This window comes from Ictidomys tridecemlineatus, chromosome 7, assembly GCF_052094955.1.
Source record: "Ictidomys tridecemlineatus isolate mIctTri1 chromosome 7, mIctTri1.hap1, whole genome shotgun sequence".
NCBI lineage: Eukaryota > Metazoa > Chordata > Mammalia > Rodentia > Sciuridae > Ictidomys > Ictidomys tridecemlineatus.
The window spans coordinates 43290840-43317535 of NC_135483.1; the positions used below are offsets into that span (position 1 = coordinate 43290840).

Consider the following 26696-nt stretch of genomic DNA (forward strand, 5'->3'; position numbering starts at 1 on the left):
AAAGATACTTCTATATATAATTTCAGAAAATCAAGTTTAAGCAAGTGGAAGTGTTATAAGTAATATTTTTAGTATATTTTTTATTTTAACATTGGAAATGTTTTCCCCAATGAATATAAATATTCCAAAGACAAACCCAAAGCAAAGAAGTACGGTTGGTGGAATGATATTGAGAAACACAAATAGAAAGGAATGAATGTGCTTTTGAAGCTATGTAATTTGCTGGCAATGGGATTTTGCTTTCTTATGTATCCTCTTGTCTCATAACTACAGACCTTTTTCTTATGCCAAGGAATATTCTGCCCCATAGTTTTCAAGCCCCCCCACTTTTTTTCTGAGTGGTTTGTGATAGCTAATGTACTTGTACTGCTGTATTCCCATTTGATTCATTTGACAGCATTTTGCATTTGAGTGTTCATATACATATATTTTCATTTACATTTTTATATCTGGATGCAGTCTGGTTTAGTTGCCTTATTTCTTGAGATGTATCTTAGGTAAACTAGTAAACTAATTAAAAAGCTATCTTATTAAAAGTCATAATTCTGAATTAAAAATAAAATCTCTTGTGTTTTTAAATGTAAATTTTTTTCTTTTGGATTTTAATTTTGAGTCTATGTGGAGGGTAATATATATTTTGTTTTTATTAACCTTAAAAACCATACATCACATAAAATGCACAAAACTGGTTATTAAAAATAGTATTAAAAATCAAAGCAATTGAAACCCATAACTAATGTTTATGTGCGAATTCTAGATTTTTGTTCGTGTCCTGCTGTTGTAACCATAAAACTTTAATTTAGTTGGGCATGGGGATGCCCTCCTATAATCCCAGTGGCTCAGGAGGCTGAGGCAGGAGGATTGCAAGTTCAAAGCTAGCCTCAGCAAAAGCTGAGATGAGATCCTGATGACTTTAGAGAAATAAAATACAAAATAGGGCTGGGGATGTGGGTCAGTGGTCAAGTGCCTCTGAGTTCAATCCTTGGTACCTCCCCAAAACAAAACAAAAATCTTTAATTTGAAAATAGAGTGGACTGCCCCATTAAATGTTAGACTTGTTGAGTTAGATTTAAAAATTGTGTTAGAAAAGCCTGACTTATTTTTGATCTATATCAAATTCCAGTTATCATTGTTGAAATTGACAGGATATGAAAATAAATGCAAATACAGCAGCAATTAAAAGGCATCAAATTTTACTGAATTTTGTTCAGAGAACAAGAATTGATCCAGTTTTATTTGTGCTCAATTTTTCTAAGGAAATTGAAAGAGGATGGAATTTATGAACCACTGACTAATAATACACAGAAAGTTAATCCAAGGTAATGATGAAGTGATTGAAGTTGGGCCAGAAAAATTTAGATTACTCTGCATTTCCAATAATTGCAAATAGCATCCCCCTCAACTGTTAACTCAATAGCCTCCCTTTCTATACTCTTTTTCTACTTGATTTGTGTTCAGGTGTTTTCTGATCTAGAAGGACTTAGGACACCATTAAGAACAATCTTTGTCCCTTCTTTCTGTTTTGCTGAACCAGTGGTTTCAGAATTGAGAGAGCTGAAAAATGAATATAATGGCAGATACAAAAATGACAAATGTAGAACTTTGGGGAATTTTTTTTTTTGCCAAAAAACAGTGCATTTATGATTATGTCAAAGTCCATATTCATTCCTTCACTTAGGAAGAATCTTTGTTTTTGTGCTATACACAGTACTAATACTGTATTAGAATAGGTGATATGAAGATAAATAAGATATAGATCTAGTTTTCCTGCATTCTTTTACAAAGGCTGCAGCAGTCATGTTTACAGATTTAATTTGTGTTCTAGGCCTTTGAAAATCCCCACTTAGAACAGACTGTTCAAGCTGGAATAAGCTAAAGCTAAGCTAAAGCTTTCTTTGATAAATTAAAGGCAGTCACTGAAATCTGTTCCTTAATAATTTGCAGCTTTGCCCACCTGCAACCTTTCTTCAAGTTGTGGTGCCCTTTAATAGAAACTGCATGAGTCAAAGTGTCCATTCAGCCATGTCAGACATTTTAACCATATTTATAACTTTCCTATTGGAGGATTAAATTTCAGCTCTAAAGTGAGGGAAAATTCTACAAATCTACCATTTTCTAGCCAGATAGACCCATGCTTAAGAACCAGAGTAAATGCACTCCTAGCTCAGGCTCAAACTGTAAGAGCCAATGTGCAGCCACTCACACCTGATCTCCTTGTATCCTCACCCAGCTCTAATTCCAGATTACACTTTCCTGACTTTTATTTGTTCCCCAATTCATCAAAATCTGTCATTTAAAATTCTTGCCACTCTATTAAAATTACTCTTGTAAACCATGATTTTGTCAAATTCCATCTTCAGCCCTGTTTTCTCAATCACTCTACATACTCCCAAGGAGCACGTAAACTTGCATTTCACTCTTCTATTAACAGCTTTTTTTCTTTTTTTTTTTTTTGGTACTGGGGATTGAACCCAGGGACACTCAACATCTAAGCCACATCCCCAGCCAACTCCCACTTTTTAAAAAATTCTATTAGGAGACAAGGTCTCACTGAGTTGCTTAGGGCCTTGCTAAATTGCTAAAGCTGGCTTTGAACTAGAGATCCTCCTCTTCATCTCCCAAGCAGATGGGATTACAGGTGTGCACCACCGCACCCAGCCTATTGACATCTATTATTACTCCATCTATTCTCTTCCTTTGATTGGTGCTCCTCAGTCTTCTGAATTAAGGAGGTTTTTCTTTCTCTACCAGCCTTTTACAGAAAGGCATTTTCCCAGATTTCTCTTAGATATTTTGTTTTTAGTCACACACCTTCTCACCACAACTGGAATAAGCTAAAGCTAAGGCTTCAACCTTCAGTCTTGTGGTTAACTTGTGAAAAACTATCTGCAGGTGAAGTCCCAAACTTTTCAATAGCACCTAGTTTGGGTGCTCTTCTTTCCTGGGACAGATCGTTGTCCTGATTAATTTTTTTTTTTTGCCCCATGATGTCCGTCTGTCTTTGTTCCCATCAGATAATTATGACTATTGTCTGTCTCAGAAATTTTCAATGGCTCTAATTACAGTTCAGATACTTCATAACATATTCTCAGCCTAAAATTCAGACTCTGTCTTCCTTACAAACTGTTAGATAGGTAGTAATCACTCTCTAAGTTCACAAAGCACATTATTACCTCTAAAGGTAACTTCTCTTTTATGACCCGAACCAGGTTTTATCCTGCAAACAATTCTCTTTGCAGATATTCCTGTCAGACTGGACAGAGCACTTTATACGTACCCTCTCTAGCTCCCAGCACAGTGCTCATTCAGAATTAGAGCTCAATCATGCTAGTGAATAGACTAGGCACCCCAGTAATCCCAGTACTAAAGTGCATATCAAATTTGTGTATATTTGATAATTGTGAATGGATGGGTGAGATTAACAAATGAATTTTTTGTTCTTAAGTAAAATTTGACCAGACTTTTTAGACAATTTTATTTCAAACCTTCCCTCTTTCTCTCTTTCCTCCAGTTCTCCTTTCCCCCAACTACAAAAATTATTTTAAGTTATTCTATTATAATAAAAATATTTCTAATCTCTAGCCTATGGATCACTTATTTTTAATTATTTAAAATTATAATAATAATTATAGTATGGTAAAGCATTTGAATAATTTTTTAAAATGTCATGATTTGACTTGTATTTCAAGATGAACAGTTAACCAGCAAACCACTAATAATAGGTTTAATATAGCCAGCAATACAAATAGGGCCAACTAAGAAATAAAGGCAAGCAACAAATACCTCTTCTTCCCTCTCCCGATCCCCAATTATAACATATATAAAGAAACAATAAAGAGAACACCATTGATAAAGTGTAAATGGGAAAGAACATACTATTTTTGAAAAACATAAGACAATACATAAAGACACAAGAATTTTGAATCCAGTATAATTACCAGGAACTAGCATAGTAGATGTGAGTTCCGGAGTTTCCAAGAAATCCACGTTACTTCTTTGGAATGTCTTGCTATAATTCGTCTGAAGGTGGCTGTATAAATGATTACAGGTTAAAGCTCTGTATTTTTATTTACAACTTTCCTAAAATAGAGTACAGCAGAGATCAAATTCAATCAAGATGGTAAGCTTTTGATTGATGTGGATAAGGAAGTAACCTGGATAGAGACTTTTTAAAATATTTTTTTTAGGCTTAACAAAGACTCAAGAGTAATTTAATAATTGTCATCAGAAATCAAGAAGATAAAACAATAGGAAGTGTGATTTCTGCAAAAATTTTTAACATAAGAAAGTATTTTGGCCATAACTGGTGTTTAAAAAATAGTATAACTAAGAAAAGGGGGTGATAATATTCCATCCACTGAGAATAAAATGAAATGAAAACCATCTATTGCATAGTGTAGGCCTAGAAGCATGGAATTGAATAGATGGCTCTTAAGATTCCCTTCTACATAGAAACACTAAAATACTATTGATATAGTTTTGCTTTCATTATAGCATGAGGTTTTGTTGTTGTTGTTGTTGTTTTGTCTGCAGTGCTAGGGATGGAGCCCAGGACTTGCTAGGCAAATGATCTGCCACTGAGATTTAACTCCAGTCCTTCAAAATGCCTTCTTTTGAATCCACAAAAATAAAATTTCAAGGTGAAATATGTATCAACTGAATTTCCAGGTGTTAATTAATTCCACTACTATATTTAATACCTTTACAACATGGGTTTATTGGATAGCTATATCTTCTATACCATTTAAAACCATCTGGAACTGTTTATATCAGAATAGCAAAAATTTCTTTTATTCCATTTTTTCAAATTATACATTTATTATTTATTGGTAATCATTTTCAATTAAAAATTAATTTGTTTTTCATCTTTGACAAACAATGCCTTGACTTTTCCCCTTTATTTGTGGTATTTAAAGACATTTAGGAAAATTATGATGGTCTTAGCCATTAAATATAGTCTTATTATAAAGTAATAACCAAAGAAATTATGAAGCTCCAATGTCATCATCACCCCCACTTTCCTTAGGCACCCCTCCCCCTATCAAAATTATTCTTGTCTGAAAGCATCAGTAAGATGGTAAGACTCAAAATGTGGGGGTCAATACCAGAAGTATCTGTGCTTAGAGGGAAGTGTTTTCCAATCCACCAAATAAACTCCCATAGTGTGGGATTCAGGGTAAAGGGCAAGACTTTTTAAAATGAGAAAAACAGAATGAAGCTTTTCTTACAAGTCTCAAAATTTCACCATGTTTATAGCCACCTCCCTGGCTTCATGAAACAAATTAGCCTTGCTTAGAACTTACCTATTCCACACACTACTGTTCTCCCAGAACTCATAAATCATATAGCGGGGTTCATTTGAAAGCTTCTGTATAGAAATACTGAAAAGGAAAAGAAAAGGCATAATTAGTTGCTGGAATCAAACTAATTTTTCTAATCATCTCTAGATGTGTTATGAAACAATCTTGTCCATTTGTATAGGTGCCTGCAGAAAATTGAACAGTCTGCTTCTGGCAATAATTGCTTTTTCAAATTGAGGAAGATAAATTTGTTCCTTCCAGATCTTTGATGATCTTGAAGGTGGGTCAAAGTCTATAATATGTTTTAGAGGAATGAAGAAAGAAGGCTAACCAAAAAGACAGGACTGTGGATTTAATCTTGTAGCAAGGAGGAGCCACTGAAGGAATTAGAGGGGAAAATGCCACAGTTTCAGTTGTGTTTTAAAAGATCCTGCTGATGGCACTGTGGGGTATGAATGAAGAAGTCATGCAGGTAGTGAGATAGCTTAGGTGAGAGGTGATACAGACTAAAATCGGTGTTAAAGGAATAAAGAAGGGACACATTCATGGGGTAGAGAGAAAAGATGGGAGGGGAGGGGGGGGAGGGGGATAGTTGAGGATAGGAAAGGTAGCAGAATACAACAGTTACTAATATGGCATTATGTAAAAATATGGATGTGTAACCGATGTGATTCTGCAATCTGTATTTGGGGTAAAAATGGGAGTTCATAACCCACTTGAATCTAATGTATGAAATATGATATGTCAAGAGCTTTATAATGTTTTGAACAACCAATAAAAAAAATAAAAAAAAAGAAGGGACACATTCATAAACTGATGAGTGGGAGATAAGAAGATGTATTTAAAATCTTACAGTACAGCTTTTTTAGCCTAATGTTTCATAATATATTCCAGAAGTATCTGTGAAAAGCAAAATGAGGGGTTTGGAAAACAAGGGTTTTCAATTTACCAGTAAAACAGTTAATGTAGATTTAGGATTTACCCAAATATGACCAGCAGGTGGCAGTAAACACACACAGGAATTTTATCATTTTTCCCCCCTTTGGTTTGCCTGTACTCAGTTTTTTGGTAGTTGTTTATCAATTTGGTTTATTAAGGTATAATATAGTCAATATTGTTACTATCACGACTTTAGATTTTTCTTGTCAAAGCTTTACTAGAGAGTCGTGTATTGAATTAAAAATGAAATTTGTGATTTTCTCATCCCAAGAATTCATGAATGAGCTCTTTACCAGGAGGATTTCTTAAAATTTCTGCAAATTAATGTACACATATGCTTTTGTCTATTTGCTTTAGGATAAAGTTTAAAATACTCAGCCTCGCATTTCAGGATCTTCGGCTTTCTCCTGAAAACTAACTAATTTGTACTACTTATTACACTAAAAATCCACTTACCATGCTATCTGAACCTTTTGTTTTCTGGACTAGCCATGAGATCATAAGAAATTCACAAAATTTTATCATAGTGCTGAAGTTTTTGAAGGACTAAAGATATCACAGTGTGATATGGTAATGGTTCAAAGAATGGCCCAATGGAATTACCACTCATCACTACTGATTAACTGTGTCATCTCAAACCCGTTACTCAACCTGTTTCCTCCTCTGTGCTAATGGTTTTATGAGGCTTATAGGACCCTCATTTTCTCTCCTGCCTCCTATCTGTGTTTGTGCTCTACCTTAACTCACAGGGCCTAACTAATGAAGAAAAGACAATAGGACAGTCCCCTCACTTCTCCATATCAAGCTCAGGTCACCAGTTTATTTTATCTACCTATTGGTGAAGGGTTATTGTTTTATGCACACCCATTAGTTCTTAAGGATGTCTCAGGGTTGGTTGGTATAATATAATCCACATTCATGACAGGAAGTTTTGAACACATTCAAGTTCTAGAAATTTTTAGCTGAGAGTGACTATGGAAATCATTTTGTCTAGCAATTATGAAACTTTAGTACAAGAACATGGTTTTCATTGTTCACTGCCTTCATAAATGGAGATTAGATTCTAAGATCTTTGAAAGCAGAAACTTTCATTTTCTGGTGTCAAGCTGGTTTTGAAAGTATACCATGTATACCACATTTCCTCAACACCAAAACAGGGATTGAACAGCTTTAGTGATTACAAAATAAGTGATGAACAGCATCAGATTTGTGTGTGTGCACGCACACGACACATGCTTGTGTGTGTTATACACTGGTTCATACAAATGATGTGCTTCTGTGCTGAAGTCTTTCATTAACAGCTTTCTAAAACCTCAATTGACTATTATGACAAAGCTTCTGTCAATTCTCAAACATCCAAGTATCCTAGTCAAATATGTAAGAGGCAAAAATGTCTCTAATTCATTTGCCTAAATTTAAGAAAGCAAGACCTTGTGTTAATTGGAACAGGAAGGATATTGTGTATTCTACCACAGTTTGAGAATATCTAAAGATGACCAAATGTTGACAAGTATTAAACACAGGTTTCAGAGTCAGACAAACTTGGGCAACTTGTTTAACACACATGAGCTCTGTTTCCTTCTAAGCTAGATGGAATAGATACCTCTGATGATTGCTGGGAAGACTAAGTCAATGGATACAAGATGCCAAATTTTGTAAGTTCTCTGTAATTTCTATTGTATATGATGGCAGCATTCCATGTCTAACCATGGTGAGACTAAGCTAAATACTATGAGAGAAGAAACTGCAAAACTCTGATAATCCACCGAGCTTTATTTTGTTGGCCAAATACAAGGCAACTGAATAGGGCCCATGAAGCACAACTGACGGCATGAATGGCACTTGGCTTTTCATCAATTGATACAGGTAGGGTATGGAATTTGATTAACTGGGGCAGCTGAAAACTTGACTTTAGACAGGCACACTGGCATAACATGTTCCCACGTATTCCATTGTGTGTGGTAATTCTCTGATGCTCATTCCATCTGATAGTCTACACTCTAGTAATTTCAAAGGAAAGTTAGCTGAAGCATCAGCAGTAAGAAGTGAATGGAGAACCATTAAGAAACAAAACCAGTTTTGCAAAGGAAAACGAGAAGCTGAGTCAATTTATCTTAGAGGAAAAGGATGCTCTCTTTCCCTCTCCTTCACAGCAGGAGCTGATGGAGCAATTTTTCATGGTTATTGAGAGGACTGAGTTTGCAGCAGGCAGCAGAAATCTATCTGCTCTCTCATACTTCCACAGTCTGTTTTCCTCTCCCTGGGGCCATTCTGGTGACTTCAGGTTATGTTCCCAACACACATTAATACAGTACTTTTGAACCTTAAAAAATGAATCTTGTGCCCTTTTTATAATTGTAAAACATCTCATCAATCCCTGGAGACTGTGATATACTGAAAAGGACTTACCTTCTTCATATCCTTACTAACCAAAAAAGAGTTTACTGAATTCTGCTTTCTGCACTTTACACTGTGGAAAGTATACATGGCCTCCTTTTGCATTTTTCAAATATTTGATTTTAAAAACTGTATGTCCACATTGGTAAATATCTTGTTACTTAACTTAAAAGGACTACAATTGTGGTTTTTCATTTGTGACATTCTGAGACTGATGTGAAGTAGGATAACACCATAATGGAAGCTCAGAATTTCCTGTGTCTTGTAATAAAGGGACTGCTGGGGAGATGGGAGCTGTTAATGATACTGAGAAAATACTCAGAGGGATCAGCACAGAAACAACAGTATAGTGACCCTGCTCATGTTCCATGTCTTCAGTAGTGGGAGGCATGGAATTGAGCACATGGACTATCTTTCTCCATGCTCACAGCCATCTCATGGGGCTCTTCATGAGAAAACTGAAGCTGAGAGCCAAGAAGGGTATTTTCCCAAATCACAAAACTAGGGCAATCCTATGTTTAATTCCAGAGTCAGATTTCTTAGCTGGGAAAGTATTCTGCTGTAGTATGAATAAAATATAATTAATCACCGGAAAGAAAAGCAAAGCACCCAGAGACATAAAGTACGTGTTTATATGCACACACACTCAGATGCACACCCACATAAACACACATCTGCTGAAAAGCTTTCCCCAAGCAATATTTGAAGAGAATTATGAAATGCAGTTTAACAGGCTCAGAAGGTAGGGGTAAATTTGGGTGAGGAAGTTTTCTAAATGCAGGTGAGTTGGGGCAGTATTCTGAGCTGCAGACAGAGCACAGGCCTGCAGAGACCTGCAGCTGGGTACACATCTCTGGAAGGGTGAGTGACCAGATCTAAGGCACAGTAAGAATGAACAGATTATGCTGGAAAGTCAATAGACAGCCACACAGGTATAGGTAAGACAGAGTGTTTTAGGTAAGGGGAACAATTGATGGCAGTGATATGGATTCCTGGGTCTGTTGATGGGGTAAACATAAGGTCAGGACAAACAGCATTTGATAAGAGTCTAATATTCATTTGAGAGTCACTGCAGGTTCCTGATTAAGGAAATACTGTAACTTCTTCTGGGAAATTATTTTAGTAGCTGTTTATTGGACTGATTGGAATAGAAAAACTCAAGGTGAGTGATAGTATATTTTAATAGCCTCAGATAATAGAAGCCTGAGCTAGAGTAGAGTAGTGGCCCTGGAAAGAAGAGAGGAAAAAGCCACTGCTGCTTTTGTGAAATAATCAAGATCTACTCTCTTACTCCCCCACACAGTCTGCTTCCCTCTCCCTGGGCCTCTTGCATGGCCTCAGAGACCCCTGCAATTTCACGATGGTGGAAATAGTCATGAGTCCACAGGGCATGCTGCATTCAAGGCTTGATGCCCCCGAGTTGAGACCACATCTACAGAGATGAAGTTAAATGAATGCTGGCTGAATTTCAGTCTATTTGAAACTCCTCATTCAAATAGTTCTCCATCTGATGTCCCTTGATGCCCTTAATGATTAAATCAAAGCAGGGTCCAATGATCAAAAAGAAAATACCCAGTTAAACTCTGCAAAGGGCATTACCCAGAGGGCTGGAGACTAGGCATAATTTAAAATAAAGATTTTCAAATGCTTGTCTTCTGGGATGCACCCTCATCTAAGTGGGAAAAGCTTTCACCTGGCTGGGCAGGGTCAGTCAAGGTCCTGTGCAGGGGCACTTACCGCAAGCAGCCACTCTGGGCGGAAGCACTCTCCACGTAGTGTTTCAGAGCCAGCTGGAATTCTTCCAAATCCTCTTCTATCACAGACATCTGACGCTGCACGAGCATGATATGCTGGTGAGGAAAGGGAGAGGTTACTGAGGTGTCTGTCAGAGGCTCATTCAAGCTGACCCCTGATGTCCATCCTACCCTCCTCACAAAGCCAACAACCATCATCCAAAAGTGTGACTGAGGAAGCTCATGACCATTCCAAGTAAAAAAATTATAACAAGGCTATAATATAGGGGGACTTTTTCTTGCCTTTAGTAACAGAAGGTAAAGAAATAATGCATTTCCTTTTAAAAGCAGTGATGCAATTAGGATCATTGGGAAGATTTTAAAATTACTTTTATGTCAGAATTTCTGGAATGGAACCCAGGCACTGATATTTTAAAAATTTATCTAAGTTCTAATGTGCAGCCAGGATGTAAACATTGTCCTAGAATCACTTGCATAAACAAACAGAGAAATCCTATTGTATGCTGCAAAGCTCCAGCTTCTTAGATTTTTATGATATTCGACATATTGTAACAATCATTACAAACAATCAAATTTCAAAAACAAGTGTTTACTGATGCATTTGCAATGGTGCATCAACTATTAACAGGGGTTCACAAACATATAACCCACTTACAAGAGGTCCTGTTCAAAATGCCATGACATTACATAGAGGCCCTGTTTAATGGATCACACTGGGTTGGATGCCACCTGCTTCCATAACATCCTATTACCATTACAGCAATTGTAGTTTGAAGGTTTGCCTAAAGATCTGCCTGGGTACTTCTAATGGAATTTTAGATTTCAACATTAGCCCTTTATTTTTCTTCAAGGTTTGCAAAAAAAAAAAAAAAATGAAAGTGCAAATAAGTATAAGAATTGGCATCAATCACAAAAGTAAAAAAATAAAAACAACAATGCAAATCTTGAATACAAAGAAAATCACTTTCAAAGTATTATCAGCCATTTAGCATAAGAGCTAGCATAAACCCCTGGCCTATTATCTCCCATTTCAGTGAATTTATCACTTCATGTTAATAGCTATTTGTTGAACACCATTTTTACCGCAGTCACTATGTTAGGCATGCGGTGCATTTCAACAAATGTTTCCACTTTCTGACAGGTAACTAGGTGCTGGGTTCTGGGTAGACAGTGATGGATCAAGATAGAATCTCATCCTCAAAGGGCTTAATAAAAGAATAAACCAGGCCAGAAAACTTAAGTAGTAACATTAGGTGTGGTAAATTGTAAATTGACCAGAAGTCTACCAAATTTTTGAGATGACTGTGTTGTTACAGCTTGACCTCAATCTTAGAATTCTTTGTCTGTTCATGCCTTAATATTATGTTTGGGTCCATGGGTATATATGAGCAGTAAGCAGGCTATGAATAAAGCATCCCCACCTCCACCAAGAGGGGTAGTTCTCCCCAGTGGGCTGTTTCAGATGGTCATGGAGGATAATGGACCAGGAAGAATTTTTGGCAGTAAGAACAATGGTAGCAGGGGTCCTCCCAGAATAGAGATCCAGTGTCTAATCATAGAACTCCCCACTGAAAAATACCTTCCCAGCATGAATTCATCATTGCAATCAACCAGTGAATGCTCTGTTTCCCATTCATCCCTTTTATGAATGGGGCAGTTTTTATGAAATTCATCATGGCCCAGTTTTATCATTGTGTATTCTTTCTCTGTCTCTCTGTCTCTGTCTCTGTCTCTGTCTCTGTCTCTGTCTCTCTCTCTCTCTCTCTCTCTCTCTCTCTCTCTGTGTTTGTGTGTGTGGTGAGGAGGGATTACTTACCTTGTTCTTCATTAGTTTGTCAGACCTCAAGGGACTGCATCCTAACCTTACAAAGAAGATTAAACATCATCCAAAGACTAGATTTTGAGCTAGAAATAGTATCAGTAGGAAACTTTGGGTGATCTCCCTTGAGGAGGGGTCTGTATGTGCTCTATATGTGAAAAGAAGGATGCAAATGAATATTTAGTGATCAGAAGGTGCAACGTGTCAGATTCCAAGTATGCTCATTCTTATTTAGGTGTGCTGCTGGACTCTGTATTACATCCTTCTCAGCAAATAATAATGTAATTGTTTGATTGTAATCTGGTCACCAGACATACTGTGTGCTACCGTTGAGCCAAGATGTAAGGATGAGAGCCTCCTCTGCATTCTTTTCTTTCCTTTTTTGCTGGATGGATGAAGATCTAACTGAGGGGTGGGCTAGCCACAGATCAGAGGACCTTGGGAGCTCTGAATTGTTTTGTGGACTGTTTATTGGACAAGGAACAAACTTTGTTGTATCAGAACCATTCTCTGTGTTTGGATCCATTTATTTCCAAAGTCTACTTGGATGGGTTCAACAAGTTAACTAAGCTTTGTTTAATTTTCTTTCAAAATCCAGAAAATACAAGCCTATAATTATCTCCTAATGTTTTGTGGTAAACAATCTGCCCCCATGTAAACTCTCCCAAGCCCTGGGTTTTAATATTAAGAACTAAGCAGGGTTAAAGTTAATCTCTGCAAAAATTATGTGAATATGTCCTTTGCAAAGAAATCAGCACAGATTTCTTAGTAGGGCATTTGTGATTAATAATGCTACAGCTGGTTCTCATGGGCTTTCCTAATGAGATATATAAATATATCCACCAAACAACCATAATTCCTTTAATCTGAAGGCAATACTTATGTGATCCATGAGATTGGCCGTAAAAATGGCCAAAATCATTTAATATTCAAAGAGTTGAACCCAAGCCCTTTGAAGTGTGAATTTCCTGCTTCTGTCATTAAGACATGGATTCTACCCCCACCCCTTAGATCTAGGTTAGCTTTCTAAATGGCTTTGGCTGATAGAATGTAGCAGAACTGACAGTGTTCCAGAAGAGGATCAGGAAACTTTTTCTGTAAATGGACAGATAGTAAATATTACCTGTTTCCTGTTGTAATGATATGGGTCTGCTATTGTAGAGTGACAGTATGTAAACAAATGGGGATGGCTGAATTCTAATATAACTTTATGTACAAAAACAGGTGGTGGGCTGCTATTTGCCAACCCTGGTATTAGAAAATTAACAACCACATAGAGCAGAGCAGAGACTCTACACATATGTGAAAACTCCATCAAGATCAGCAAAACCGACGTGCAGCTGACTACAGATATCTAAAAAAAGCCATTGAAACCATATGAACCATCCCATTGATCCCAGGTTAGATTTTTAACCTGCAAAATTGTGGTTATTGTTTTAAGCCATAAAAATTTTTAGGGTGCATTATTATACAGCAATAGCTAATTGATTTTCTCATTTACACATATTGTTGAGAGTATGATTTGGAAAATTTAAACACTTGGCTTCTAGATTTTACTTTGCATCCTAAACAAGTCATATCTCTGTCCTCCATTCCTCAGATATTTACACAAGACATAAATTTGTGAGGCACAGATAACCTGCCTAAGTTTGACTTTTTATAAGTGGAGCCTTTTTATTAATATTTATTTTTTAGTTGTAGTTGTACACAATACCTTTATTTATTTTTATGAGAATTGAAACCAGGGCCTCGCACATGCTAGGCAAGCACTCTACCATAGCCCACAAGCAGAGCCTTTTGAGTTGTGGGTTATGAGGTTGGGAGATTCAGGGAAAGAGTCCTGCTGTTGGAATATCTCCTCTGTCAAATATACAGCCTGAAAGCTTATCAAAATCTGGTATCCCAAGATACCAGTGCTCTGGTATCCCAGAGCACTCTTCCATGGTAAGATATTCTTTCATGATGCTACATTTTTGCTTCTCTGCTATAGAAGGGTAGTATACCTTTATTGTTTAACTTATGGAAATTTGTCGCACTGGAAATATGATGAAATGCTTGGAATTTCTTGAGCTTAAACTGTGTTCACAGAATTGTACTTGCCAATAGCATAAGGCATATACTTTTGATTTCTTGGGACATTTCAAGAAATGTCACCTGTTTTAATCTTGGAAGACAGATATCTTAAATGCAACTTACTTTTTTAATGTTACTAGCTCTATTTACTACACTTAAAATTGTGTTCCAAGTATGTCTTCAGAGTTATCACAACCTTTCCTGTAGCTTCTAACTGAATCTTTTAACAAATATTGCAAAGCAAGACCATGTTTTGATAGTCCCCAATACGTTAGCTGGCAATAGCCCCACACACTTAAGGGCTATGGTGGAATTAATTAACTTCACAAGACATTATATACTGGCTTGATAAGGGTGGTGAGGCACCAATAAATATTAGATTTGTACCAGTGATAAACTCTTTTGGTGTAGACAGCAATGTGTAAAGAAAAGTTTGAGTTTCTGAAAAGCACAAGAATGTGCTCAAACCTTGCTTAAAATCATCATGACTTTTAAAAACTCCTTTTGAATATAGAACTGATCTGGAAAGTGATCATCATGTCCCAAGAGTTCTTTGGTAAGAAGTGCCATACAAGGCACACAATGGTAATAGACAGAAAAGATCCAGGTAGATCAATTGGCCAGACCCCGGTGCTTGTTCTGGTTTGAGTGATTCCTTTAAGAAACTCACCTTTACCTCTAGTTGATTCACACCTACTGCTTACTGCTTGACATCTTCAAGACTATAAACTGTCCCTAAATTTTCAACAAGTATTAAAATTGTGGCTTAGGGACCTTCGAATTCAGATTTCTCCCTTATGTATGTTTATTTCCTATTAGTCTATAGCAAAAATAATATTGTGAAGCAACAAAGTTGTGGTCTTTATAATATACTTACTTTAAATAATTTGGAACATTGTTATGTTTTTATATATTACTATAGTGTTCTTTTAGTACAATGTTAGAACAAGTCAATGTGATACATACACATACCTATATATAATTTTTCAAAAATCCCACATATTCTTTCTGGTTTCTGAAAGCATTCTCTGGACCCCTAGTTTAGATTGTGTCTTCCTGCTGTGCAAAGCTATACTTCTCCATAGCAACTTTCATCACATTTTAGTACAGATTCTTATTTAATTGCCTGTATTTCCTTTTAGTTTGTTTCCCAGTCATATTTACCATTTTATCTGCAGATCCTCTCACCAGACCTGGCACATAGATGGTGGTTCAAGTTATTTGTAGAACAAAGAAATAAAAGATTTCTTTTTCTTTTCACCATCAACTATGATTGTGTAATAAATGTTATATATTTATTCATTCTAGAAGAGAATTTGAGGTGGCCCTGAAAACTCAAGGGCACTGCACAATTTCTCTCTACCCCCAGCATTTCATCCTTTCTCTCCTTTCTTCTTTCTCAAGAGCAAGAGGTATAACTTAAAAAGAATTGGCTTCACTTTTACCTTGAACAAGTTACTTAATCTTTCATCTTAAGTCTTCTGATACATAAAATTGAAATAGTGGCATTTATAGCACAAAGTCTGGGAAGATTAGATAGAATAATGTATACAAAGATCTTGTCCGTAACAGGTTTGCAGTTAAGTGTAACTTCCCTTTTTCTGTGCTGAGGAAAATAAAATAAGTGGGCTTAAAAAAAGAAATCATATCCTAGACTCATCATTATATAATGGTTCATTGTTCAGAACACTAGGTATGGCAGCTGCTAGGGTTCAGGACTTTCACTATGTGTTCAAACAAGCTTACTGAATAATCTGTTCTGCTCTCATTTGGGAAATCTCATGGAACTATCCTGTTAGTTCACAACTTCACTAGCAAAGAGCAACTGCACTGGAGTGGCTAGAAATCTACTGAACACTTGGGTAGGAAGTGAGACGAGGGGGTGATGAGTGTAGGTGTTGGACAGCTGGGGCTCAGCTCTAGTATTCAAGCCTCTCTGGACTTTAATTTCTTCATCTATAAACTGAGGTCAACCATAACAGCACCTCATTCAGCCACAGAGAGGATTAAGTGAGGTGTATGTGTGGGTGGTCAGCCTTGAATTGGACATAGTAAAAGCTCAGTGAAGATTAGCTTTTAAGAAACAAAATGTTACTGGGCATGGTGGTGCATGCCTGTAATCCCAGCAGCTTTGGACAGTGACACAGGAGGATGGAGAGTTCAATGCCAGCCTTAACAAGTTCGAGGTGCTAAGCAACTCACTGTTTAAATAAAATACAAAATAGATCTGGGGATGGGGCTCAGTGTCCCTGAGTTCAATCTCTGGTACCCCCGAAGATCCCCAAACCCCCAAATGTAAAGCAGATTTATTTTTTGCTTTCTAATGTGGGATTTGTTTTTCAAATTCTCAGGCATTCAGTAATGGAAAAGGAATAATCTCTACAGTCAATAAATTGTAAAACTGGTTTTTGGCCCCAGGATTGATCTCTAAATATTTAACGGGGTACGATTATTAGTACTAGCTGTGAAATAATAGTAAAAAATGGAAAACTGAATGTAAGAATTTTTATAGGGATTGATAGTAACATATGTAATACATCTAAGAAATGATACATTTTTTTTGACAAATATCTTATTGGTAATTCTGAGAAAGAGAACTGTTATTATGTATCTAATGCCAAAGAGCATAATGAGTTTACCTCTACCTCTATATATGGTTGAAGATAGTTAAGGAATATCCCTTCTTGCTTCTAAACAGTATTGGCAACTAAATCACTTTGTCTACTTCTATTTTTCTTAGTGTATGTATCACTGAATCAATAATGATAGATGTGTTGATCTTTTAGAAGTGGCAGTGGCCTCCCTTGTGTCAAGGCCAGCAAATGGCATGGCTGCCACCTCTCACAAACAACTGTGAAATTATTTTTTTCTCCCTCACACATAGAGGAAATAGTCTCTCGTTAGGAAATTATTTAAAAATAGATCATTATCTCTTTCAATAAAAGAAAAGTCATGGTCATTTCTTCTTGACTGGAGTATAGTTTTCCCTCCCTGCAGACCTATGAGATGATAACAAACACATGATCACAAGATTACCAGTTCCTGTGTCTATAGATTGCACAAACTGGCTCTTCTTGGGGTTCCACACCCCATTTTTGCTTCCCCCCTGAACTCAATCACTTTAAAACCCAGGGCTCCTGATGAATGAACACAGACCACATCCTTGTCTTCATACAGATACTGATCATGTGAAGAAATATCTATGTCAGGGGAAAGTGTGCACATGTTCAGGATTCTAATGATAGTAACCATTAGTAAACTTTTTTGAGAATCCCCAGGGCTTCCTTTGAAGACTCTGTTTGTGTTCTGAGTTAGAGCAGATGGGCGTAAGACGCGGTTCATTGAGACCTTTTCTGAAGTACCTATTAGGTTTCCACAAATCACAATTTAGCCATGCAAAATCAAACATGTCCATGTGTTACTTACTTTTGCAGTTTTTCACTGAGATAGTAAATAGTTTTTGAAGAAGTTAAATCTTAAAAATATATATCTCTAAAATTTTGACCTGGAAATGGACTTACAGATTTAGTATTCCCGTCAATAATTTCTTCTTCCAGTGGTTCCAGTTTGAGATCCTTCAGTTAGAGGAAGAAATGCAGGGGGTCAAAACCCGAAATACAATAGTTGAAATCAACATCATATATTCATATGGTAGTTTGTTCATGGCCAATATTGAACCAAAAGAACCTCATTCTCTGAAAGGAGATGAAAAAATTCTGATATATTAAAAACTGAGCCGTTTCAGTGAAGACTTCTTGTGCCCACTTATCAATTGCAAGGATATATTTCAGATATGTTCAACTCATTATTGCTTTAACTTTACTTCTGTGATATCATTAGAGAGCTAAGTGTAGGAGAGAGGTACAAGAAAACAGAGAAGCGAAGCTTAGAAAGGTTAAAAAAAAAAAAAAAAGAATGACTAGACCTAACAGGTGGTTTCTTTGGCTGTAAGTGCTGCCACATTTCTGTATTTCTTGGGAAGTCATTATAAGATGATTAGTCTATTGTTATAATGTATTTACAGAACAGCATAAATATTGCTTTATTTAAAAAGAAAGTCAATTAAAAAGTAAATGAGAATACTTTTGATATTCACTAAAAACCTAGGACTTCTATATAGACCTCAGCATCTTCTATGATTAGCAATGGCTAATAATAGTGCCCCTCCCCCATGAAACTGCAGAACTTCATTCTATGAATGTAAAGCATTTCTTCCAAGTGAGAATTACGTACCATAATTCTTTCAAATGAAGTCAGTTGAAAGTTCTAGAAATTCAGGCTATCTGGAATAACATAGCTTGTTAATAATGAAGCTATGTTGCTCTGTGTGGCTCTCCTGTGGTGGGACTTTAGGTGAATGATTTAACTTGTGTGGGATTCACATTTATCGTCCATTCTGCCTTAAATTCTCCATTCTGAGCACTTCCTCTAACTGCTGCTTCTCATTCCTATCTCAGTTCAAATGTAACCTCCTTAGAGAGACCTTCTTGGACCACTCACTTTGAGGGTTCCACCTTCCATCTTGATCCTATTGCCATACTTTTCCTTCACAGCATCCTGTATCTATCTGATTTTACCTTGTTTCTTATATTTTTTTGTTCGTCTATCTCTCCAGATACCAAAGATCCTACCAGTTTGGGTCACTGCCATATTCCCACTGTCCGAATAGTGCCAGTAGATACTCAATAAAGACCAAACAAATGAGTGGCTGAATTCATGCCCTATCTAAGTCATAACATTTTCATGAAGGAAAAATTCAATAATAATATAGATATATAGATATGAATTTAATATGAAAACATCATTCAACAGATGGAAACTGTGACATGGTAATCTCCCTGAATATTTTCCTGACACTATCTCAGGTACACATACATACCTTCTTTGATCTAAGGTATGAAAAGCTTAAAACGAATAGCGTGTGAGGTCTTTAATTACTCCCCTTGATGTGAGGATGTCCTAGGGTCTGACGATGATACACTGAAGACTTCATGAAGAAGGAAGAGGTTTTATTGTTGTCTTTGTCCCTGTTTTGTTTAACATTAAAGGAGTTTTCTGCAGCATTCAAGTAAAACCTAAGGGAGAACCTCAGGACAGCCCATAAATACAGAGACCAGAAAGGACAGAAGGAAAACCTGAAGAAACTTGCAGGCAAAAACAAGTGTTGTTTTTCTGCCACATAAATGGAATCGGGCTTGGTTTACAGTGTAGAAAGAATTTGTCATAAATACTTAATGGACAGAAAAGGCAGCATATGTTCCACTGCAGGCACACTGCTTTTTAATGGGGAGATCAAACCCAGAGCTAACAACTTTGGGAAACAAGGCAGTCAGCAGTGAGATGACATGCACTTGGCCACTGTTTGGCAAAATTGGGTAGTTTTCCGCTACAAAATGAATTCGGCACAGTGCAGAATAAGTTGTAGAAGAAAACTGGACTTAGACTGCTTCTCACTCATTAAGATGGTTCATGCTGAGCTCCACGCAGCTGGAGCCCAGGGCTGAAAACCATCCCCTTGTACTTTCAGCAAGCCTCCCAGACAGTTCTTGGAATAAAACCTCCTCATAGGAAGGGAGGGAGACAGAAGTCTGGGAAAGAAAGAGCTGTGACAATACCTGAATTTAGAATTGGGAAAAAAGAAAGAAAGAAAGAAAAAAAAGCTATGACCTAAGTTTGATCCATTTCTTTAAAAGTAACTGTATGGATTTCAGACACCAAATTAAGGCAGTTTTGCCAAGAATTTCAAAACCCCTTTAAAAAGAAGCTTGGCTACTCTTTAAAGGAATCTAAATTTATAACAACAGAATCTTTATATTTTAATAGGGTTTTGTCTTCAAAAGGGATCCTGAATTTCCAGGACTTCCAACATTAGAAAAGTCATTTTCATAGCCAATGTTTTTTCATTTCAATTCACATGTCAATTAATGAAAAAGAAAGGAGAGTTGTTGATCTACAATGAGCTCACAGTTTAGGTATTTGTTGCATAAGTGGCCAATGCAAATTTAACAAAGATGTCCTGTCAGAGGGACTGGAGCTCTTTACAGCCACCTCCCCTTCACCTGACTGACAGAATCTCCTTTTCATAAGACTTTCCCATCCTTAGGACCTGAGTTTTTATCTGTGTGAAGTTAGCATTTACAACCCTTAACCTGTTTAGCCTGGCTTCTTTCCTATTAACTGGGTATTTCTGTCTGGGTATCTTATTATACCTTGAAATTAATGAATCTGAAAAAGTAGTTTGCTTTCTCATGACCTAAGAAATCATCTCTCACTTGTCTCTCCCTCTTATGTTCATGGAATAATTATCCCAGACATTTAGGCTTAAATCCTTAGACTCTGTCCTGAATTCCCACCATGCCCATTCAATGGTGCTGTTAATTTCACTTCAAGTCCTTCAAATCTGCTGTCCTTCCTTCCTTCCTTCCTTCCTTCCTTCCTCCCTCCCTCCCTTCCTTCCTTCCTTCCTTCCTTCCTTCCTTCCTTCCTTCCTTCCTTTCTTTCTTTCTTTCTTCTTGTCTTTTTTTCTCTCACTAACTTGATCTGAGCCAGCTATTTCCATCCCTGAGCCCAGAGGATTTAGATGCACAAACCTGCTCTTTCACACCATAGTCTAAGCTGGTTTCAGGGGGCTCTTAACTTAGTCTGCTCTAGATTTAATCGATTTCCATTTTTAAAACATCCAATTTGCATCTTCCTACCTAATTTTTTACCTAATAGATCTTTTTGGTTTGTCACTTATAAATAGCTCTTGTTGTCTCCAAGACCAAGTCCACATCCCTGACTCTGTTACTCAAGGCCACTCATGATCTGGCCACACTCTGTCCATACAGCTTTCTTGGTCACTACTTTCCCAGATAAGGACTCTGAACAGAATGGGTCTATTTGTCTGATGTTCATGCCTTCAACGTAGACTAATGTTTTACTTCTCCATGGAAAGTATTAGTTTTTCATCAGTTTTTTAGCTGATTACCATTTATTCCAACCTAAATGATACTTTTCTTTGAGTGGACTCTCTTCTTTATTTCACCCAGTGCTCTAGGACTTTTAATCAAGGTGTTTCCCTTCCTCTATACAAGAGGCCAGCATGAGACCATAGTTAGACCAAACTCTCGCTCCTGAGAATTGGAGGCTTGAGCAGACGGTCAACAGATTGGAAGTGTCTAGAACTCACTTATTCCAGTGGAGGTAAACTGAGTGGTTAAGTATTTCTTGTTTCCTAGATCTTTGGAGTTAGCTTATCTCCAGACTTTTCCTGAATTCAGGTCTCTAGACTATCTGTAGATTCTGTGGGTAATTCTATATCCTTCCAGAACATTCTCAGTTTCATTAAATTACAGTGGTGATTTCTGTTGCTTAGAATCAAATTCCTAATTGATTCATCAGTTTTAAAGTTACCCTGCACATGAGACCTTCCCAAGTTCTTGTGACCATTCCCTTAGGTGAACCACCTGTAGATGTTAGCAACCTGCTGCATTCCTTTGGCATATCTCCAACAGTCAGCAAGTATTTGCTGAACGTTAGCTATGAATTCAAGATCTGTGCTATCACAAATTTTAAAAAAGTGATCTTTTAACTCTCTTTGTGTCTTTCAGAATACAGCCTGTTTTTAACAAGTATATTATAGATTCTTTAAAGTTAGTGATTCTCTCAAGCATAAATATTCCTTCCTGGGTGCGTAACATTCACAGAAGACACATTTTATTACTGATTTACAAAGGCTGCCTCTACCATAAAACTGTGTATTACTATACTAAAGGATTGCTTGATATGAACTGAATTAATCAATAAAAATCATAATAGCCAGCAACTACTTAGTTTCTAAAGGGCATTTTATCACATCTAAACTTATTAATTGTGGAGGTTTAACACAAAATCATCAATTAGCATGGTAAATTTCTGGAAGTCGAGTGTAGAATCTCATTTTTGAGCCATTTCCAGGACTCAAATTGACTTTCAGGACTTCAACTAGGTCATCTCTAAAAGCTGCCATTAGCATCATTCAAGCTACCCAGGACACTTGATAATCTAAGAACCAGGAAGTGCAGCTGATTTAGTTAATTCTCTACCCTGGATCTTATTTTAAATATAACCTTCAACAAGAAGAGGAGGGAGAATTAATGTGAGCATCTGTATTTGCTTTAACAAATAAATAAACCACCATGATTACAACAACAAAATTATCACCAAGCAGCCATTCTTGAGGTTGCTGGGGTCCTGTTATTCTATCCTTCAGACACCCATGGATACTGAGGCAATGAGGAAAACTGGGTCAGAATAACTTGAAAAGTAGAAGAGAGGAGAAATAAAAGAAGCACACACCTTCTTTTCCAGTCTATCGATTAATTTCTGGAGTCTGTTGATCTGGGTCATCCACTGGTTGTCTTCTTCTAGCAAGCCTGGGGAGAAATCACCAGGGCTGTATGTTAAATGTTAGAGTAGAAATGCTTGGTTATCTTGCCTTTTACCCAGAGGGAAGAATGCAATGTCACAGACTTGTAAACACATTTTAGAAAATGTATTCCTGTGAGTATTTTCTTAGATATTGATTCACAGAGATTTGTGCATTTCACTGGGTTCATTTTTACGAGCCTGTTTTGTCTTTACTTTTTTAAAAATATTGTTGTCTGTATTGGCCTTTGATGTTCAACAGAACAAATCCTTCTGAGCCAGTTTTACTACCCTAAAGGTAGTTGTTTCTCTTTTGGGAAAAAAAAAGGAAAGTATCAATCAATAATTGAAAACTTACTTGTAGGGCCCTGTCAGAAACCAGTAAAAATACACCTGTGACCATAGAAGGTATGAATTGCTTCAATCAGAGGAAACACATGAGCAAGACAGCTGGTGTCTCTTTCCTGGGGACTAATTTGAGTATACAAGAACTCTGGTCCCTAGTCACAGCTTGACAGTGCAGTGAGCAGACAGAGACCATAGCTCTATATTCATTTTTAAAAATTCATATATATACTCATATATGTATGTGATATATATATATATACATATATATATGCATGTTTGTGTGTATATATTTTCATACAGAATATGTGTGTATCTAGCACCAGGTTCAACATTACAGAAACTCTATGGCTATTATTATTGTCATTACTATGCAAAGGCGTAAAGGGAAGAGGTGTGGTCTGAGACCCTGCACAAATATCCTGGTTCCCTTGTGTATCTTTATTTCAACTTACTTAAAATATTTTCACAAGGGATTGCTGAATTAATATTATTTAATATTTCTTGAAATGAACATGTGATTGAATCCAAGAGTATAGGAAAGTATCCAAGAGCCATGTTTCAACTTGGAATGCAATGATGACAAGACCTTAATTATAAAGGAGTGGAGCTTTACATCAGAATTTACTTCTCTACCTCACTTCTCATGGGAAAACACCCCTCAAAGGCCACTGAATAAATTATAACGCAAGAATAAATATTAGCACTGCCACGAAGGAGTGAGTATTAGAGAGGGGGAAAGAGAGAGGGGGTGGGAGAGGGCCAGTTGAAGAAAATGTTATAAAAGTATAAACAAAATTTAGGTTTATTTTTAATTCACAAATTAGTTCATGTAATTCCAATCTAGGTTCTTCCTAAAAAGAATTTAAGATGGCTGACATATATAATGTCTCCAGGAAAAACATTTTAGTCTACCACCGATTTCCAAATCGTAAAATGTAAAGAATAATCTGTTTCGCCTCAGAAGCCTAGCATCATCATTTTCAACTCAGACATGGCAGACTGTATTATTGTTACAAACTCCTCACTTTTTTTTTTTTGGTACTGGAGATTGAACCCAGGGATGCTTAATCATTGAGCCACATCCCCAGTGCCTTTTTATATTTTATTTAGAGACAGGGTCTCACTGAGTTGCTTAAGGTCTTGCTTTTGCTGAGGCTGGCTTTGAGTTGCAATCCTCCTGCCTCAGCCTCCTGAGTTCTTGGGAGTACAGGCATGTGCCACTGTGCCTGTCTCAACTCCTCACTCTTTTCCTACTGTGGAAGTATGTGTGTGATACCCTTCACAGGCAACTTTGTAGTACCTCCCACTACAATGACAGAACACATTTCCCTCCCCATTGTTACTATGACAGGTATGCGACTTGTTAGGCCAATGGAAAGTTAGCAGACAAGATGCACTCTGGTTTTAAATGTGCTTGTGTATTTTTGGCCTGGCTTCTTGTGTTTCTGACACCAGTAGGAAGTGAAAGCTCTCCAGTTGTCACTTATCCCAGAAAGAGGCTAAGTGAAGAGCAGAACAGAACTCAACCTATAATCTGGAGCCAAATCCAGCTGACCACAATCCAAATCAGAGTCTACCACAGGACCATGAGAGGCAAAACAAGTATTTTCAGTTGTAACCAATGAGATTTTGAGATTGTTTCACAATAAAAAGGGGACTAATACTCCATATGCTCTCAGACAGTTCATTTAACTTTCTGAGCATTGGTTCAACCAGCTGGGAAATGGAGAACAATGGGTAACATCTATAAGATGTTGGGGTAAAATAAGACTGTATTCAAGAAAGCAACCTGAAATCTTTCAAGTATAGTCAGAATAAATATAGGATATAGTTAGTACTTATTTTCTGAGTTTGCAGTTATTTAAAGATTCATTTGTGTTAAAATGACATGTTCAAGTGAAAAATGTGCATGTATGCCTACCTTATACAAATCACTCCAGTATTTAGCAACATAAGTTTCTTACTTCAGGTTGCTTTAAAACAATTAAAAATTATATGCTTAAAATGTAATAACCTAACAAGTATTAGTATTAGTCAATATTAATTCAATAAATCTTATGTTGCATTATGAACTTCAGAAATATCAGCTATAACTAATCCTAATATGACAGAAGACAAGCATCCTTTCCCTAAAATGAACTTAGGGTATGCTCAGGGAGGCCTGGAGATCTGGAGACTCTCTATGTCAGAGTCTTTGAACTAGAGGATGCATCTTTGGGGTATGAGCCCATGGAGTGATTTCCTCCCTTTTCACCATCTCTATGTGCTTCCCAGGCACAGCTGTGAGGATCTGACAGTATCCCCACCCACTTCTCAAAGCAACCTTCACTGTTTCCGTTTCAAACTTATTTGATAGAATGTGTTCCATTTTTTTTCTACAGTCTGTTTAATGGTACACTAGAAAACGTAAATTATTTAGAATATGATGCAGAAAAACAACAAAAACCACATTACCTGGACCACTGACATTAAACTGAGGGCTGTTGGGGGAGAAGCTGTTGTGTCTCTGAACCCGACGGCTCGATCTCTTGCCAGGCCACTGAATGGACAGGACTTCTGGCTTGGCTGGCCCTTGCCTGGGACAACAGAGAGAATGAATATTCAGCCCCACTGTTAGGCCTTCAGCACTTTTCCTCCAGGAACAGGTTTCCAAGCATCAGTCATAAAGGTTTCCTAGTAGACTGAAAGCTTAGGGGAAGTTCTGTTTGCAGATGTACTCCAGAGACCCAGGGCAATTTGTACAATAGCAAGTGAACCCAAGGAACAGAATTCTAGGTGTTCTTTATTCTTAAAATGAAAAGTCTAAGTAAAAACTATGTCTTCATTTGTAAATTAAGTAAAGCTTTCTTTTCCCCAAGTCATTAATGGGGAAAGTATCTGTGCATATGTTGCTGTGAATTTTGCTTCAATTGAGAACACCTATCATTTTTTTCTTTTCTTAATTTATTTTTTTAATTTAATTTTTGATCCATGTTATGTATCCACATATTTTACTTTATTTTTTGTATATTTAATTAATTTATTTATTTTTATGTGGTACTGAGGATTGAACCCAATTCCTCACGTATGCAAGGCAAGCCCTCTACCACTGAGCTACATACAACCCCAGTCTCTATCCACATATTTTAAAAGTCTTATTTCAACAAACCAAAGCACCTTCCTCCTATACCTAGACTCCACCCCTATCTTCTTTCACAAAGGCAAGAATTTTTAGCAAGTTTATTCTGGCGTTTACCTTTTTGACAGTATCTAACAGCATGCTTAAATTTCCATCTTTTTTTTTTTTTAATTTTAGGCTTTATCTATTAGCTTCTCAATACATAAAGCTCAGTCCAATGCTATATACATGGAACTTGGAAAAAGGCTGCTTCAAAGGATGGATTCAGTGGCAGGAAAAGTCTTTTTCTGTTCCTTATTTTTCGCCAGTTTGAATATAGATATGTCGATTGGAATGTCAACAAAATCTTGGACCACAAGGCAAACTTGAGCATGGAAGACATTCATTTAAGATGTGAAAAAGGAAGAATGGTAAATCTGTAGAGATGCCATTTTTCTTTTAGTTGACTCCCTTGTTTTGGTGGAAAATATCCTTTAATTGCTTTATAAGGTTACTATGGAAAAGTCTGGTGTTTCCTTGTTAAGTTGTATATGACCTGGTTTTTCTTTCTGGGGATTTTT

At 36.8% G+C, this 26696-nt stretch overlaps 1 protein-coding gene across 1 annotated transcript in view; it reads right to left on the reverse strand.

The window, feature by feature from the left end:
- Necab1 (N-terminal EF-hand calcium binding protein 1) overlaps positions 1 to 26696 on the reverse strand; it is a 151988-nt gene that overhangs the window by 3991 nt on the left and 121301 nt on the right. The window contains exons 7-12 of the mRNA XM_005328640.5: positions 25473 to 25594; positions 22602 to 22678; positions 17804 to 17857; positions 10374 to 10486; positions 5304 to 5381; positions 3939 to 4030 (exon numbers count right to left, since the gene is read on the reverse strand). Coding sequence (XP_005328697.1) covers positions 3939 to 4030; positions 5304 to 5381; positions 10374 to 10486; positions 17804 to 17857; positions 22602 to 22678; positions 25473 to 25594 — 536 coding nt within the window. The remainder of the gene's footprint in view (positions 1 to 3938; positions 4031 to 5303; positions 5382 to 10373; positions 10487 to 17803; positions 17858 to 22601; positions 22679 to 25472; positions 25595 to 26696) is intronic.